Below are 16,859 nucleotides of genomic sequence, written 5' to 3'. Positions count from 1 at the left end.
TCTCTTTTTCTGAAAGATTTAGGTGTCCTGTGGCTGCTATCTCACTTCAAGTACCTCATTCCTCTCTTTTAAAAAACGTATCTTATTTAATAGTTTCTATTTTAACATTATGTTATAACCTAAAACCATATTTAACACACTACTTAAGAAAATTAACACAGCATCGCTTTCTAACATAACACATATAACATTCATTTGAATATTTGCAAAAAGCCAATCATAAAATACACATTTTTTAGAAGCAGAACCTGTGGGGAGCTGGCCATGGAAAAGGTGATAAACCTTGAGGGGTTTCTGGCATTCATTTGACAGACCTGGGGTAAACTTTGCTGTGCCCTGAGTAAAATGTAACTTTTGCAGGACAAGAAGCTGTTTTGCTACAAAACAGAAATTGCCTGTTTGCTGCTTTATCAGGGTCACACAGAGCACCTGCTCTGTCCTGCTGTGCCCCTGCTGCTGGTGACAGATGCTCCCAGTGTCACCTTTGTGCCGTCTGATGTTTGAGGGCAGCAGGGACAGCTGTGCTGTGTCACCCCGTTCTTCTGAGCTCTTCCAAGCCTTCTGATGTTTACAGTCTGGTAATGAAGCTTCTCACACACTTTTATGTAAATAATTATTGTTTTACACTCTTTTCTGGAAGAAGAAAAAATTATTAGACTGTTAGTTTGCCCAGTGTCATTGAGGAAGTAGCATTTTCATCCTCCAATCCACTATCACTTTTAAGAGTTTATAAATATTAGAGTAAGAAAATAAACTGTCCCTTCTTCTTCCCTTAAAGCTCCAGTGTCTGCATTGTTTTATTTTGTGTCCTATGGCAGCAGCTGAGGGGTTTGTGCAGCAGATCACTCCCCAAGCTTTCATGTCATCGTTCACCTGCTGCTCAGTGACAGAGCTTGGCCTGCCCGGTGTCCCAGGTGTCCCCAGTGTGTGCTGGGAGTGCAGGCACCCCGTGAGTGTGCAAATCCCCAAATCTCACCTGGTGAAGGCAGCAGCCATCGGGCTGTGCCCCCCGCTGGAGAGACAAACAGAAATAAACACAGTTTGCTCCCAGTCGCTCCATTTCTCTGGCTGAGTTGCCATCAAGCTGCTGGGTCACATTTTCTGAAAAATCCCTTCACCAGGATTTCTTCTCCTGGGAAGCTGAGAAACCCCAGAGAAAAATGAAAACAACAATTATCTGATTTGCTTCTCCTGTGTTTTGCTGCTTTGGAATGTGTTTGGACATTGTTTATCCAACAGCTGCTTGTTTGATTGGTTTCACGTGAATTGTTTTGATTTAATGACCAATCACAGCCAAACTGTGTTGGGACTCTGGAAGCAGTCACGAGTTTTTATTATCAATCTTGTTAAACCTTCTGTCTGTATCCTTTCTCTATTCTTTAGTATAGTTTTAGTATAGCATAATACAATACAATGTAATGTAATATAATATAATACAATATAATGTAATACAATCTAATATAATACAATGTAATACAATGTAATATAATACAGTGTAATATAATACAGTGTAATATAATATAATACAATGTAATATAATACAATGTAATATAATACAATGTAATATAATATAATATAATATAATATAATATAATATAATATAATACAATATAATACAATATAATACAATATAATACAATATAATACAATATAATACAATATAATACTATGTAATATGATGTAATACAATACAGTACAATGTAATACAATACAATGTAATATAATATAGTGTAATACAATGTAATATAATACAATGTAATATAATACAATGTAATATAATACAATATAATATAATATAATATAATATAATATAATATAATATAATATAATATAATATAATATAATATAATATAATATAATATAATATAATATAATATAATATAATTAATATAACAATATCCTTTTAAGAACATGGAGTCAGATTCACTCATTTCCCCCCTCGTCCTGGGGACCCAGCAAATTCAACACTGCTGGAATTTCATTTTTGGAGCCTGGTACTTTTATTTCTGTCCCCTGGGCAGGTGCCTGGTTGGTGGCAGGGTTTTCCCAGCAAATCTGGCAGGGATCAGGCTGTGCTGCAGCCAAGCTGCTCCTTGCTCTGCAAGAGCTCTGTGACCATTAGCATGCAGCGAATAAACAAACCATTTCAGATCTCCAGTGCTCCAGGTCTGCTTTTCTCACCCGGAAACTCCCACGTTCTGGTTAGTTTTTAACAGCCTAGGTAACTGTGAGCTCGGTTTTAATAAAGAAACAGAAAGAGACATGTGCTGGTTAGTTTTTAACAGCCTAGGTAACTGTGAGCTTTGTTCTACTAAAAAAAAGAGAAAGGAAACATCCAGAAGGATAATAAAATGTCGCGACTGACCAGAGTCATGACACAGCTGGGCTGGGATTGGTCATTAATTAAAAATAATTCACATGGAACCAATCAAAGATGCAGCTGTTGGTGAGCAACCTCCAGACCACATTCCAAACGCTCAGATAATTATTGTTTACATTTCTGTTTACATTTCTTTTCTTTTTCAGGCTTTTCAGTCCTGGCACAGGGGTTTTTTAGAAAATGTGACAGTGACAGGCCAAATCTGTTTTTCTCACCTAGAGACTCCCACGTGCTGCTTAGTTTTTAACAGCCTGGATAATTAATTTCGCTTTGTTTCCCTGCAGGGTCTCCTAGAGCTGCCAGAGCAGGAGGGAGAATGTTCTTTTCCTTCCACACAACCCCAGGGAGGGCTGGGGGAGCCTTTCCTGCCCCTGGTGTTCAGGGTGAGAGAGCAGGAAGGCAATTCCTGGGGGCAGGGCTGTCCCTGGAACCTGTCCTTGCTCAAAGAATGATGGCCCAAACCTCAAGGTTGCTCTACAGATGATAAATAAGATTTTTTTTTTTTTTATGAGGGATGCAGACAGCGCCTCCCCTCCCATCATTTCCCAGCCAGGTAATGAAGTTATTTACCTTTATAAACCACAAACCCTGCACGCAGCTGCACAATATTTTTTATTTTTATTATTTATCAGGACATGCTGATGTTTCTCTCTTCAATCTGGTGGCATTTTGCTGTGCATGCAGCCTGCATGCATTATTGATGTGGCCATAAGGCAGTGGATCAGCTAGAATTTATTATTTACCTCTCCAAGCCGGCCTTGCCTGTAATTTCAGGACCTGCACGTGATTTTTGGGGCAAGAATTGCTGAGTTGATCATTGAGGCTTCGATTTAAGGGCAGCTCTCCCTTTGGCCTAAGAGCGGGGCTGGTTAAGGGTGAAATGTTGGTGCTGCAGAAAATGCAAAACTTGTGGATTTTGTGGTGCGGCAGTTCTTGACACTTGTGTAGGTGAATTTCCTCAGGTTTGGTTTTTGCTGGAAACTCTGACTGTGGATTCACCCAAAAGGAAAGGCTTGTCCAAGTCCTAAAGTGCCTCTAACCCATTAAAAATGAAGTGTGTTATGAGAAGAATTGCATCCCAGCTCAGCAAAGTGTCTGTGCTGAGGAGCTGGAGGTTTCTGGAGCTGCCAACTACGCAAATGTGGAGGTTTTTCAGATGAAATCCTGATAACTTATCTCAAAGCGTGGAACAAATGAGGGGAGGCTCCAGCACTGCTCAGCACCGGGCTCTGAGGCTGCTTCCCTTCACGTTCTGAGGTAAAAAATTCCCCTTTTTTCCTTAAAAAAAAACTTTTTCTTAACCCCTCTAGTGATATCAATTAGTTAACAGTGAATTGATTTGTTGGAACTTGAGCTAAAGTTATTTACAAATTGGTGGCTTGGATATTTTGAATTGGCTTATAAAGGTAAACGAGCCTTTCATTTCAAGTAGCCCTTCCTTAATTAAACTGAAATTCACTCTGAGGATTTCTGGGAATAAATTAATGGTCATTCCCCATTTTTCTGACTTCAGCACGTGTGGGAAACATTGTGGTATTTTCTAGAGGAAAAATCCTGAGTGATGTGATTTATTCTTTTTTCCCCTAAGGAACTGCTGATGGTGAAAAGTAAAAAAAAAAAAAAACAAAATAAATGCAAGATTAAGGTTATAGATCCCCTTCAATTATGGAAAAGTGATCCAAGTCTTTGGGAATATCATGGAGAAGTATTTGGGAACATCATGGAGGAGATTTCTGGGGTGTTTGGGGAGCTCTGGGCAGCCCTGGGTGGTTTTGGTCACTCTGTTCCGAGAAGCTGCAGAATGAGCAGCTCCAAATTTGGCACTTCTCGGTTTTTGCTGAACTTCCCCTTTCCAGCCCTGCTTAGGAGGGGGGGAACTGGGGCTGCTCCTCTCTGAGAATTGGGAAGTGGGCGTGCTCTGGGCTCGCTCATTTCTGCTGAAATTCCCGTAAAAAAAATCTCATTTGTGTGCAGAACTGATGGCTGCACCGGGATTTCGTCGTGGAAGTGGAAAATGCCTTTTCCCCCCCCATTTTTGCTTGTAGCTGGAGCTGTTAACTGAGGATTTTGGGAAGACAAGTGGTTCATGGTCTCAGCTGCTTTTCCCTGCTTTTGGTGGCTCTGGAAAACCCATGAGCACAAACCTGAGTGATGTGATTTTAATTTTTTTTTTTTTTTTTGGTCATTCCATTCATTTTTAATGGTCATTCCCCTTTTTCTCGCTTCAACGTGTGTGGAAAATATTGTGGTATCTTCTAGAGGAAAAATCCTGAGTGATGTGATTTTATTTTTCCCTAAGAAACTGCTGATTGTGATAAGCAAAAAAACCAAAAAAAACCTGTAAAATGATGGTTTTAGATCCTCTTCCATTATGGAAAAATGATCCAGGGATATCTATGGGGTTCTTTAGGAGTATCTATGTGGTGACTCTTTGAATCTGAAATTCAAATGACAAACACACAAATGATGGCTTGGTAGCAACTCAGCATTAATGGAACTTTTTCCTTTTTGAACCTGCAGGTTCAAATGAGGCCTAAAGTGCTCCCAAAAAAGTGATTTTTTTTATTTTTTTTTTCTTTCTTATCTGCTGCCTCCCGGTCTCCTGAGGGTGCTGATGTGCTTTTTGTTGGGACTGCAGATTTTCTGCCATTTGTTTCTGGTAGTCTGTGCCAGAATTCCACCAGCCCTGTTTTATTAATTTATTTTAATTTTGGGGGGGGAAGTTTTGTTTTGTTTTTAGTTTTGGGGTGTTTTTTTGTTTTGTTTGGGGTTTTTTTTTTTGTGTTTTTTTTTGGGGGGGGGAGAGGGTGTTTGTTTGTTTGTTTGTTTTGGGTGTTTTTTTCTTTTTTTTTTTTGGCTGAACCTCACTGCCTTTGCGTGGCACTTTGTGGTTTTATTTCCAAATATTTGCCTTCCAGTATTTGTGTGCTTTAGGGTGACCAGTCACCCAATAGCATTAAATAGGAATGATTTACAAACAGCCCGGGACTGAAATGCTGTTGATCTTATCTGGTCAGCAAATATTTGCCATTGGGCCATCCAGATCCTGCCCTGCCTGCGGAATTTAACAATTAATTCCCATTTTCCTTATCTCCGTGGTTCTGTTTCCAGCTGGAGGAAACAGAAGAACACTCTGCTGTTGGTGTGTAAATAAGATGTTGGTGAAAGGGCTCGTCGGGCCCGCTGGGAGGTTGGGGTTGATGTGTTGATGTTTTTCTTTGTGAAATGAATGAGGGGAGTGGAGAGGACTCGGCCACGCTGCCCCTTGTAACCCTTTGCAAGTGATTTATCAGAAATACGGATATTGATCTAGTGGTTTATTAAAATCAGCGAGTGATTTATTAAAAACATGGATATTGATCTAGTACTGATACCCAACTGTGAGGGATAAAAACTCTTTAATAGTTTGGAGTTAGAAATTGTTTGTTTATTGTGGGATAGCTCCCAAATGCACACCACAATTCACAGGTGATTACAGAGTCCTTTTATCCATACAGGTACTGAATACCCAAAATACAAATATTCATCACTTTGGTACATCCCATTCCCAATATGGATATTGATCTAGTACCAATATCCAAAAACTCTTTAACAGTTTGGAGTTAGAAATTGTGTGTTTATTGTGGGATAGCTCCCAAATGCACACCGCAATTTACAGGTGATTACAGAGCCCTTTTATCTACACAAGTATTGAATACCCAAAATACAAATACATGTTCCTAACTTTGGTACATCCCATTCCCAACATGGATATTGATCTGGTACCAATATCCCAAAACTCTCTAACTAAAAGTTTAAAGTTACAAAGTGTTTGTTTATTGTGGGATAGCTCCCAAATGCACACCGCAATTTACAGGTGATTACAGAGCCCTTTTATCTATACATAATACCCAAAGCCTTACAAATAAACGGGTTAATTAAACAAATATAAAATTTAAATATAAATATAATATAAAATTCTCAGCCGGGTTCAGACCTGGAATTCTCACTAAAAGCTGGGACTTTTTTTTTTTTTTTTTTTGGATAATGCCCCAAACTCTTTCACTGATCCCATTTTCCAGCTCTTTCTATCCTATTTCTTCCCTTATCCCACTCATCCTTCACTGTGGAAAAATAAATAAAAAATCCTTGGATTAAAATTCTACCAAAAAAACCCTGGAGGCAGAAAAGCACAGTGGGTTCCTCACCCACACCTGGAGGGCACAGGAGTTCCAGAAGGTTCTTGGTGTGCAGACATCGACCCGAGTGACTGAACCTTGTGAAATCCTGATAAATATCTTCTGCTGTTCATGCATAAAATCAGAGATCCTGGCTCTGCCTCATCCTTCAGAGACTGAAATCTCGGAACAAAATGAGACTTTTCTGCCTTTTAAAGTGAATATTAATAGTACAAAATCTGGTGTATGGCTCAGAACTTCCCAAGTGCGAGAGAAATATTGAAATATTTAAGGCAACAGCAGCAAAATTCGAATTTGCTTCAAACAAAGTGTGTGGGATCGGAACACCTGGGTTTAGTCAGTAGAAAAATGGGATTTTTGTACTGGGTAAATTGCTTGGTGGAGGAGTGCTGGAAGCAGAACCTTCAAAGATTTAACTGTTAGAAGGCCTGGTTAATCTGTGTGGAGGATTTTTCTTCATTTTCTAAACTAATAATTAACGAGTTGGCATGAGAATTAAGGAAAAACCACAGGGCACAAAGCTGAAGGTATTTTTATTGTCTTAGAAATTATAGGAACAAAAGGAACACCCTGAGCTCCTTTTCCAAATTCAAGTTTATCACTGCTGAGCTTAGGAATGAAGATTTAAACCTTTTCCAAATTCAACTTTAAACCTTGTCCAAATTCAGGTTTAAACCTTTATCAAGTTCAAGTTTAAACCTTCTCCAAATTCAAGTTTAAACCTTGTCCAAATTCAGTTTTATCACTGCTGAGCTTAGGAATGAAGATTTAAACCTTTTCCAAATTCAGGTTTAAACCTTTTCCAAATTCAGGTTTAAACCTTGTCCAAATTCAGGTTTAAAGCTTTTCCAAATTCAGGTTTAAACCTTCTCCAAACTCAAGTTTAAACCTTTTCCAAATTTAAGCTTAAATATTTTCCAAATTCAGGTTTATCACTGCTGAGCTTAGGAATGAGAGGATCAGTTTTGCTGATTTCCTGACAGTTTTATCCAGCTTTTTTTACTTTCTCCGTGGATACAAAATTCTGTCTGAGCACTTCTTTCCTTGCTATTCCTCAGAACAAATCCCACCTTCCTTTCGTCTCCTGTCATTATCCCGTATTTTAAATTGTCATCACACGCTTCCAAAGGAACACTTAATAGCAGGTTATCCTCCAGTGGACTGAAAAACATCACAAAACAACAGGCTCTGAGCATTTTAGTGAATTTAACAGCTTCACTGCCTAATAACCAGAAAGTTGAAATAATTTTATGTTGTGTTAAAAAAATCCCAAAGCTTTCTGCAAGGCACAGATAATGCTGAAAGGGACAGGTGGGTAAAAAGTGGGGGGTTTTTTTTGGTTTTTTTTTGGTTTTTTTTCTGTTGAGTTTTTAATTGCTCACAATCTGGAGCTGAGGTGTTGAATTTCAATGAGCTGCAATGCCTGGCTTCTGTTAAATTTTAAACCTTCATTTGGAATGTGAACTTTGTGGGGTGGATGAGGAGGAGGAGGAGAGGTCTAAGGTTCAGTTGAGCTGTCCCAAAGGGAGTTTGCACGTGGTGCTGGCTGGGGACAGTCTGAGAATTCTCTCCGGGTGAGTTTGGCTCCATCTGAACTGAAATTGGAGATTTTTCTGCGCAGATTTTCTGTGCAGAAAGAAAAAATTAGAGAAATAATCTCTGCAACGCTTCCTCTGATCAAAAAAAAGGGGGAATTCCTCAGGCAGAGGAAGGTAAATGTGGTTCCCTCTCTGCTCTCCATAATGACACTCAAAAATGCAAAAAAAATAATTATTTGCTTTTAGAAATGCATTTTTCTTACCCAGCTGTTGATTTACAGCTCAGAAGTGCAAGAAAAAGCTTTATTTGCTTTATTTGCTTTATTTGCTGCTCCCAGCACTGCTGGCCTGGGACAGTCTGGGAATTCTCCTTGGGTGAGTTCGGGTCCACCTGAACTGAAATGGGAAATTTTGCTGGGGAGGTTTTCCTGTGCAGAAAGAAGAAATCAGAGAAATTATCTCTGCACTGCTTCCTCTGATCAAAAAGGGAAATTCTTTGAGAGAAAAATTTAAATGTGGTTCCCTCTCTGCTCTTCCTCAGTCCTCTGGGCCACAGTGAAGCTGAGAAATTCAAGAAAAAGCTTTATTTGCTTTTAGGAATGTCTTGTTCTTACCCAGCTGTTGATCTACAGCTCAGAAATGCAAGAAAAAGCTTTATTTGCTTTATTTGCTTTATTAGCTGCTCCCAGCACTGCTGGCCTGGGACAGTCTGGGAATTCTCCTTGGGTGAATTCTGCTTTGGGTCCATCTGCTCCACCTGAACTGAAATGGGAAATTTTGGTGAGAGGATTTTCTATGCAGAAAGAAGAAATTTAAAAATAGAAATAATCCCTGCAATGCTTCCTCTGATCAAACAGGGGAATTCTTTGGCAGAGGAAGGTAAATGTGGTTCCCCCTCTGCTCTTCCCCAGCCCACTGGGCCACAATGAAACTCAGAAATGTAAAAAAAAAAAATAAAAATTATTTGCTTTTAGGAATGTCTTGTTCTTACCCAGCTATTGATCTACAGCTCAGAAACGCAAGAAAAAGCTTTATTTGCTTTTAGGGATGCACTGTTCTTACCCAGCTGCACAAATTGTGCAGGAAATTCAATTATCGCCCACAAAACGCCCGTTCCAGGGGGGACAGTGACATCTTGTGGGCTCGGCTTGCAAGGCTGGCCAGAAATTCAGTCAAAAGTTGGTTTTTTTTACTGATCTTTTCTACTTCTACCTGGGACTGGGGAGGGTATGAACGCCCAGCAGCTTGGTGTTGGAGAGTTTGGCTATAGGAAATGCTGTCCAGGTGATGTGCAAGGTCATTTTTATATTTCAGGGAAGTGTCACGCAGTGGGATTGAGACTCCAAACCCTCAGAGATTTATTGAGATTCATTGGGGTTTTTGGGAATTTGTTGGGATTTATTAAGATTTATTGGGATTTGTTGGGAGTTTTGTGAATTTTTTTTTTGGGGGATTTATTGAGATTTATTGGGAGTTATTGGGGTTGTACTGGTTGTGAATCAGATTTAAACTCAAATCTTCCTGTTGGTTCCTCCTTTCAACCCCAAATGCGGAGCGTGAACCTTGTGTTTTCTGGGATCTGGGTTTGCACTGAGTGTTCCAGAGGTCTCAAGGATGTTTTCTGGGACCTGGATTTAAAATTGAGTGCTCCAGAGGTCACAAAGATGTTTTCTGGGATCTGGATTTAAGATGGAGTGTTCCAGAGGTTATAAAGATGTTTCCTGGGATCTGGGTTTACAGCTGAGTGTTTCAGGGGAGTTACCCTGCTCTGTTTGTGTTTTCATCAATCTGGATTTAAGATTGAGTGTTCCAGAGGTCACAAAGACGTTTTCTGGGATCTGGATTTACAGCTCAGTGCTCCAGAGGTCACAAAGATGTTTTCTGTAAATTGGGTTTACAGCTGAGTGTTGCAGAGGAGTTACCCAGCTCTGTCTGTGTTTTCCTTGATGTAGATTTAAAATTGAGTGTTCCAGAGGCCACAGGTTTTCAGAAAACATCCCAGATGTTTTCTGTAATCTGGATTTACAGCTGAGCGTTCCAGAGGTTATAAAGATGTTTTCTGTAATCTTGGTTTACAGCTGAGTGTTCCAAAGGAGGTGGAACAGCTCTGTCTGTGCTTTCCTCTATCTGAATTTGTGTTCCAGAGGTCTCAAAGCTGGATGTTTTCCTCAATCTGGATTTAAAACTGAGTGTTCCAGAGGTCTCAAAGCTGTTTTTTGTGATCTGGATCAAAGCTGAGTGTTCCAGAGGTCACAAAGATGTTCTCCTCAATCTGAATTTAAGATTAGTGTTCCAAAGGAGGTCAGACAGATCTGTTTTCTATGATCTGGATTTAAGTTTAGTGTTCCAAAGGTCCCAAAGCTGTTTTGTGAGATCTGGATTTACAGCTGAGTGTTCCAGAGGTCACGAAGATGTATTTTTTGATCTGGATTGAAGTTGAATGTTCCAAAGGAGGTCAGACAGATCTGTTTTCCTCAATCTGGATTTAAACTGAGTGTTCCAGAGGTCACAAAGATATTTTCCTCAATCTGGATTTAAACTGTGTTTTCCAGGAGGTTACCCAGCTCTGTCTGTGTTTTCCTTGATCTGAATTTAAATTGAGTATTCCAAAGGAGGTCAGAGAGATCTGTTTTCTATGATCTGGATTTAAACTGAGTGTTCCAGAGCTCCCAAAGCTGTTTTTTGAGATCTGGATGGAAACTGAGTGTTCCAGAGGAGGTCATATCTGTTTTCCTCCATCTGAATTTAGGCTGTTTTAGAAGAGGTTACCCAGTTCTTTCTGTATTTTACTCAATCTGCATTTAAACTGAGTGTTCCAAAGGAGGTCAGACAGATCTGTTTTCTGTGATCTGGATTGAAGCTGAGTGTTCCAGACTAGGTCACACAGATCTGTTTTGCTCAATCTGGATGGGAGCTGGGTGTCCCCAGGAGCTCGGTGGCACCAGGATGGGATCTGGTTGTCCCCAGGAGCTCTGTGACACCAGGATGGGAGCTGGGTGTCCCCAAGTGTTTGGTGACACCAGGATGGGAGCTGGGTGTCCCCAGGTGTTCCAGGATGGGCTCTGGGAGTCCCCAGGAGGTTGGTGACACCAGGATGGGCTCTGGGTGTCCCCAGGTGTTTGGTGACACCAGGATGGAAGCTGGGTGTCCCCAAGAATTCTGTGACACCAGGATTGGAGCTGGGTGTCCCAGGAGCTCAGTGACACCAGGATGGGCTCTGGGTGTCCCCAGGTGTTCCAGGATGGGCTCTGGGTGTCCCCAGGAGCTCGGTGGCACCAGGATGGGCTCTGGGTGTCCCCAGGTGTTCCAGGATGGGCTCTGGGTGTCCCCAGGAGCTCGGTGGCACCAGGATGGGCTCTGGGTGTCCCCAGGTGTTCCAGGATGGGATCTGGGTGTCCCCAGGTGTTCCAGGATGGGATCTGGGTGTCCCTAGGAGCTCGGTGACACCAGGATGGGCTCTGGGTGTCCCCGGAGCCTGCCCAGCCCTGACGGAGCCCGTTTGTGTTGCAGCAGCCAGCAGAGCAGCCAGCAGAGCAGCCACGACGATGACTCCGCGCGGTTCCTGAGCCCCTCCGTGCGCGAGGACAGGTGAGTCCGTGCCAGAGCACCCCCTGAAACCTCACCTGTGTGTCCTTGTGTTTCTCACAGCTGGTTAGCAAAAAATGGGGCTTAAATTGGTCTTATCAATGTCTAAAAAGGTGTATTTTTCATCACCTTCAATGTGGGACAATGAATCCAGCAAGAATTTCTATCTAAAAAGCTGATTTTTCATCACCTTGAACACAGGACAATGAATCCAGACAGAATTTTTGTCTAAAAAGCTGATGATTTTTCATCGCCTTCAATGTGGGGCAATGCATCCAACCAGAATTTCTGTCCAAAGAGCTGCATTTTTCATCACTTTGAACATGGGGGAATGCATCCAGCCAGAATTTCTGTCTAAAAAGCTGCATTTTTCGTCCCCTTGAACATGGCACAATGCATGCAGCCCCTGAAATAACCACAATTTTCTTTTGGGGCTCATTCCCCAAACTCCAGCTGTTGTAGCAGCTTCATTAGAGGTGCTGTGTGCTGGCAGTGAGCACCTCTGAGCCTTAAAAACCCACAAATGGAGTTTCCTGGGTGGATCCTTTGCTCAGCAAAGACACCTCTGAGCTTGGTTGATTTGCTCACTTTTGTTAAATTGTGGCAATCCTGAATTTCACGTTTAAGCTGGGTTAACTTGTGTGCAGCACCTGGGCAAGAACTGCAGCGAAGTTCCAGGAGAAACTTTAATTTGGGTTGATTAATGACACTTTCAAATTGCAGCATTGGCACAAAAGCTGTTGAAAACTGATTTTTGGTGTTTCTTTGGGTGCGTGATTTATGGGTGTTGCTTTGCTCAGAGCCACATGATGAGGAGTTTTGCTGCATCTTCTAGGTCAAGTTTTGAGCCTGAATCTGCTGAGTTTTCTTGTGCTGAGCCATGAGTTATCACTGATTTATTTTCCTTGCACTTCTCAGAGTTATCTAAGACGAAATGTGATTTATTTTGGTTTAGAAGTGTTTAAAAAGCTGCATTTTTCATCAGCTTGAAAGTGGGAAAATGCATCCAGCCCCTGAAACAGCAGGAGTTGACTCACTTGACCCTAAGGAGCCAATTAATATCCCATATTAAAATTCCACATCCCACGAGGGGTTTTCGCTCAGAATCAGCACTTGGGAGTTGTAGCTCACCTCCTCCTCCAATTATCCATCTTCCCCATGGCTGTGGGGCCTGGACTAATTAACAAAACATCCCTAATTGACTGACAGGTGAGTGCTTCCAGCCAGGAAATGGAGTGGGACAGCAGAGCAGGGGGTTCTGAGGGCGTCTGAAATTCCATTTCAGCTGGAATCCCACAGCTTGTCAGAGTGACCCCAAGAGATGTTTAAAGTCTCTTTTCCCAGCCTGGCGCTTGAAGGAGGAGTCAGGGCTCTTCATTTCTCGATCTCAAGGTTGTTTATTGTTCCTTATCTATAAAAATGTTTCTCTTGTCCTGCTGAGGTCCGTCCAGGCACTCTGCCTGCCCCCGGGGCAGTGTTATGTCTTTATACTAAAAACTCCCTGTACAATATTTACCATAACTTCCCAAACCCATCACCTGTGTTAGACAGTGAGCTTCTACTCTAAACCAATCCCAAAGTGCCACCATCACAGCAGAAGATGGAGGCCAAGAAGAAGAAGGAAAAAGGGTGGATGTGACTGTGCTCACAGGGGTCTGAGGATGAGGGAAGAGATGAGGATCTCACTCCATGTTTCAGAAGGCTTGATTTATTACGATATATATTAAAACTATACTAAAAGAATAGAAGAAAGGATTTCATCAGAAGGCTGGCTAAGAATAGAGAAAGAAGGAATGATAACAAAGGTTTGTGACTCGGCTCTCTGTCCACAGCTGACTGTGATTGGCCATTAATTAGAAACAACCACATGAGACCAATCCCAGATGCACCTGTTGCATTCCACAGCAGCAGATAACCATTGTTTGCATTTTGTTCCTGAGGCCTCCCAGCTTCTCAGGAGGAAAAATCCCAAGGAAAGGATTTACATACAAGATGTCTGGACACACCCAGATCCCTCCATCTTACCTCCTGAACCCCCATTCTAAAAACCCCAAAATCTACTTTTCCACCCTGTGATAACTTCACTATCATTCTGCCTAAACTGTTGTGCCTTGCTGATCTTCATCTAAGGTTGGTAATTTGCTCATAATCAAACCCACAGGTGTTCTGGGGATGTTTGGGGTTCCCCCACCCAGGATTTCACCAGAGCTGGAGGATGTGAGCAGAAGGGAGGCCAGGGAGCAGGTGCTGTGCCCTGGAAGGTGCCCCTTGCCTTGGCACGCTGCCCTGGCATCCCAGAGAGCGATGGGCAGGAGCAGGAGGAGCCCGGGGTGCTCCGAGCAGGGAACGAGCTGCACCTGCTGAAAGGAGCAGCCCCAGCCTGAAGCAAAGAGCTGCTGAGCTGGTTGTGAGATGAAGGAAGGAAGGACACGCAGCTGAGCATGGCCGGAACCCTCCCAGGCAGCAGCTCCCCCCTCAGCCAGGGATCCCCACGGCAGCTCCTGGAGCTGTGAGGAGCAGGTGGAACCTCCTGCCCTGCTCTGGCTGCGCCTGGGGCTCTCTGCCACCCTTCCTCGGAGCCGTGGGTGCTGTGCTGCTGCTGCTGCCTGCGGGGCTGGCACAGGCTGCCATGGTGCAGCAGCCCTGCCCTGGCACAGCGTCCTGCGGCACGGCGGCCAGGCACGTGTGCCACCCCTGCGTCTCCTCCCTGAGGAAAAAACTGTCCCTCTGCAAATCCGTGTGAGTGCTGGCTCTGCCTGCTGACAGGGAGCCACACTTCATTTTTGGGGCTAATAATGTTCTTTATTTTGGGCTAGTAATGTTCTTTATTTTGGGCTAATAATCTCCTTTATTGGGATAAAAATGTCCTTTACTTTGGGGTAATAATGTCCTTGATTTTGGGGTAATAATGTCCTTTATTGGGATAAAAATGTCCTTTATTTTGGAGTAATAACGTCATTTATTGGGTTAATAATGTCCTTGATTTTGGGGTAATAATGTAGTTTATTGGGATAATAATGTCCTTGATTTTTGGGGTAATAATCTCCTTTATTGGGATAGTAATGTCCTTAATTTTGGGGTAATAATGTCATTTATTGGGATAATAATATCCTTGATTTTTGGGGTAATAATCTCCTTTATTGGGATAGTAATGTCCTTGATTTTGGGGTAATAATGTCCTTTATTGGGATAAAAATGTCCTTTATTTTGGGGTAATAATGTCCTTAATTTTGGGGTAATAATCTCCTTTATTGGGATAGTAATGTCCTTGATTTTGGGGTAATAATGTCATTTATTGGGATAATAATGTCCTTAATTTTGGGGTAATAATGTCCTTTATTGTGATAATAGTGTCCTTAATTTTGGCGTAATAATCTCCTTTATTGGGCTAATAATGTCCTTGATTTTGGGCTAATAATGTCATTGATTTTGGGCTAATAATGTCCTTTATGGGTGTTTTTAGCTGGAAGAATTTAGTGGGATGTGCTGGAAAGAGGTTTGGGGTGAATTTAGGGCTCGGTTCTTTGCTGATTGCCTGAGTGAGTCACTTGTGTCGCTATTTATGAAAATTATTTATCACTATTTATGAAATAAAAGAGGAGAATTCCTCTTTTACCTCCCAGGAAAACAGAGGTGGGGAATTAAGTCTGAGCTGCTCGCATGCTGAAACGCTTCTCAAAAAAAAAAAGTTCAAATTCAGGCAGAGGGTTCAAATAATTGTGCTTGAGTTAAAATAATTCCAGGGTGGGTAAGGCTGGGATTGAGGCACAGATTTGGGTGAGATGTGTGCACATAAGCGACCCCAGAATCACTGAAAGGAGACAAAATTGTGCATAAATTACCTTGAATTTCCACCAAATTAACCCCAAATTCATGAGCCTGTCTCTGCTTGAACCAAGGACTTGTTCTTTGTCTGAGGCACCCATCAGGTTTAAGGAGGCAAAGTGTGTTTTAATTAAAAATTAACCTACTGAACCAGAGGAAAAAATAATCTTTAGACTGAGCCTAAAGAGGAGAGAAACTGTTAAAGAGGGGAGAGCATGGAAAGCAAGGCTGGAAATGGAGGAGAGGGAACTGAGTGGCAGTTTATAAGAGATAATAAAAAAACTATTTGCACAAAAAAACCCCAAATAAATCAAAATTGTTTACATTTACACTGCTGTAAATCCAGATGATTTACACAGAGATCATATCTCAAGGAGGAAATGGAGAAGTTAACTTTAACAAAGATCTCTGACATATCCTGCATCTCATTTTAGTTCCCTAATCTGTGCAGCTCCCAGTTCTGCAGTTCCAGGGCTGCAGGGCTTGCTGCTGCTCTGAGCAATCTCATAAAGATTTCTCCAATAATGGATCAAAATTCACCAGGCAGCTTTCAAGGGAATCAGGGGAAAGTTTGCCACAGAGAGAAGTTGAAGAAATTCTGTTGGCTGCTTGAATTTTCCCAGGAAGTTGTGGGGAGTGCAGAAAGGAGGGCAAAGTTTGAAAGTGGATAAATTTAATATTGTTAATGTTGCTAGGGTTTATTTATTCTGCATCTTTCTCCCTCTGTCACAGCATTCTGAGCCCTTTTCCTGCAAAGATCCTTGGCAGGAATGATCCTGATCCACTCAGATCCCTGACTTACCCCTCACTGATGGATCTTCATCCTCAGGGAGGTTTTTAAAACTCTCCTGGCCAGGACTTGGAGCTCCCACAGCTCCTTGATCTGAGCCCTGGTGCTTTTGCAATCCCTTGGAATTGAATGGAATTCAATCACTGGGATTTGAATCCAGCTCCAAACTCTGAGCCAGTTTGACTTAATATTAAATAGAGAGTTCAACCAGACTGCTGGAAGGTTTTTTAATTGTAAGAAAGATGGTTAATATTTAGATTATGTCCCTTTTTAGCCCCTCTCACCTCTGGCTGACAGGAGCAGCTTAAGGTCAGCTCTGCTCCCCTCGCTTTGTGAACCTGGCAAAGTCAGTGAATGAAAACACCACTCTGCTCCTCAGATGCCACCGCTGTTCTTTTTTGGGTGTTTTTATTGAAATTTCTGATTTTTTTCTGGACAGGTTCTGACTCTTGTGGGCTGGTTTAGCCCAGCTGGGCTCAGACCTGCTGTGCTGTGCCTGTCTCTGGGTGCAGGGGAGGCCTGGCAGACCCACCAGGGATGCCTGGATCCTTGGAGCAGAGAGA

At 42.1% G+C, this 16,859-nt stretch overlaps 1 protein-coding gene across 1 annotated transcript in view; it reads left to right on the top strand.

The window, feature by feature from the left end:
• Positions 1 to 16,859, top strand: part of GRAMD1B (GRAM domain containing 1B) — a 126,500-nt gene that overhangs the window by 3,834 nt on the left and 105,807 nt on the right. The window contains exon 2 of the mRNA XM_058041228.1: positions 11,607 to 11,684. Coding sequence (XP_057897211.1) covers positions 11,607 to 11,684 — 78 coding nt within the window. The remainder of the gene's footprint in view (positions 1 to 11,606; positions 11,685 to 16,859) is intronic.

Source organism: Melospiza georgiana, chromosome 27, assembly GCF_028018845.1.
Source record: "Melospiza georgiana isolate bMelGeo1 chromosome 27, bMelGeo1.pri, whole genome shotgun sequence".
Classification (NCBI taxonomy): domain Eukaryota; kingdom Metazoa; phylum Chordata; class Aves; order Passeriformes; family Passerellidae; genus Melospiza; species Melospiza georgiana.
This window is presented reverse-complemented; position numbering and strand designations above follow the sequence as displayed.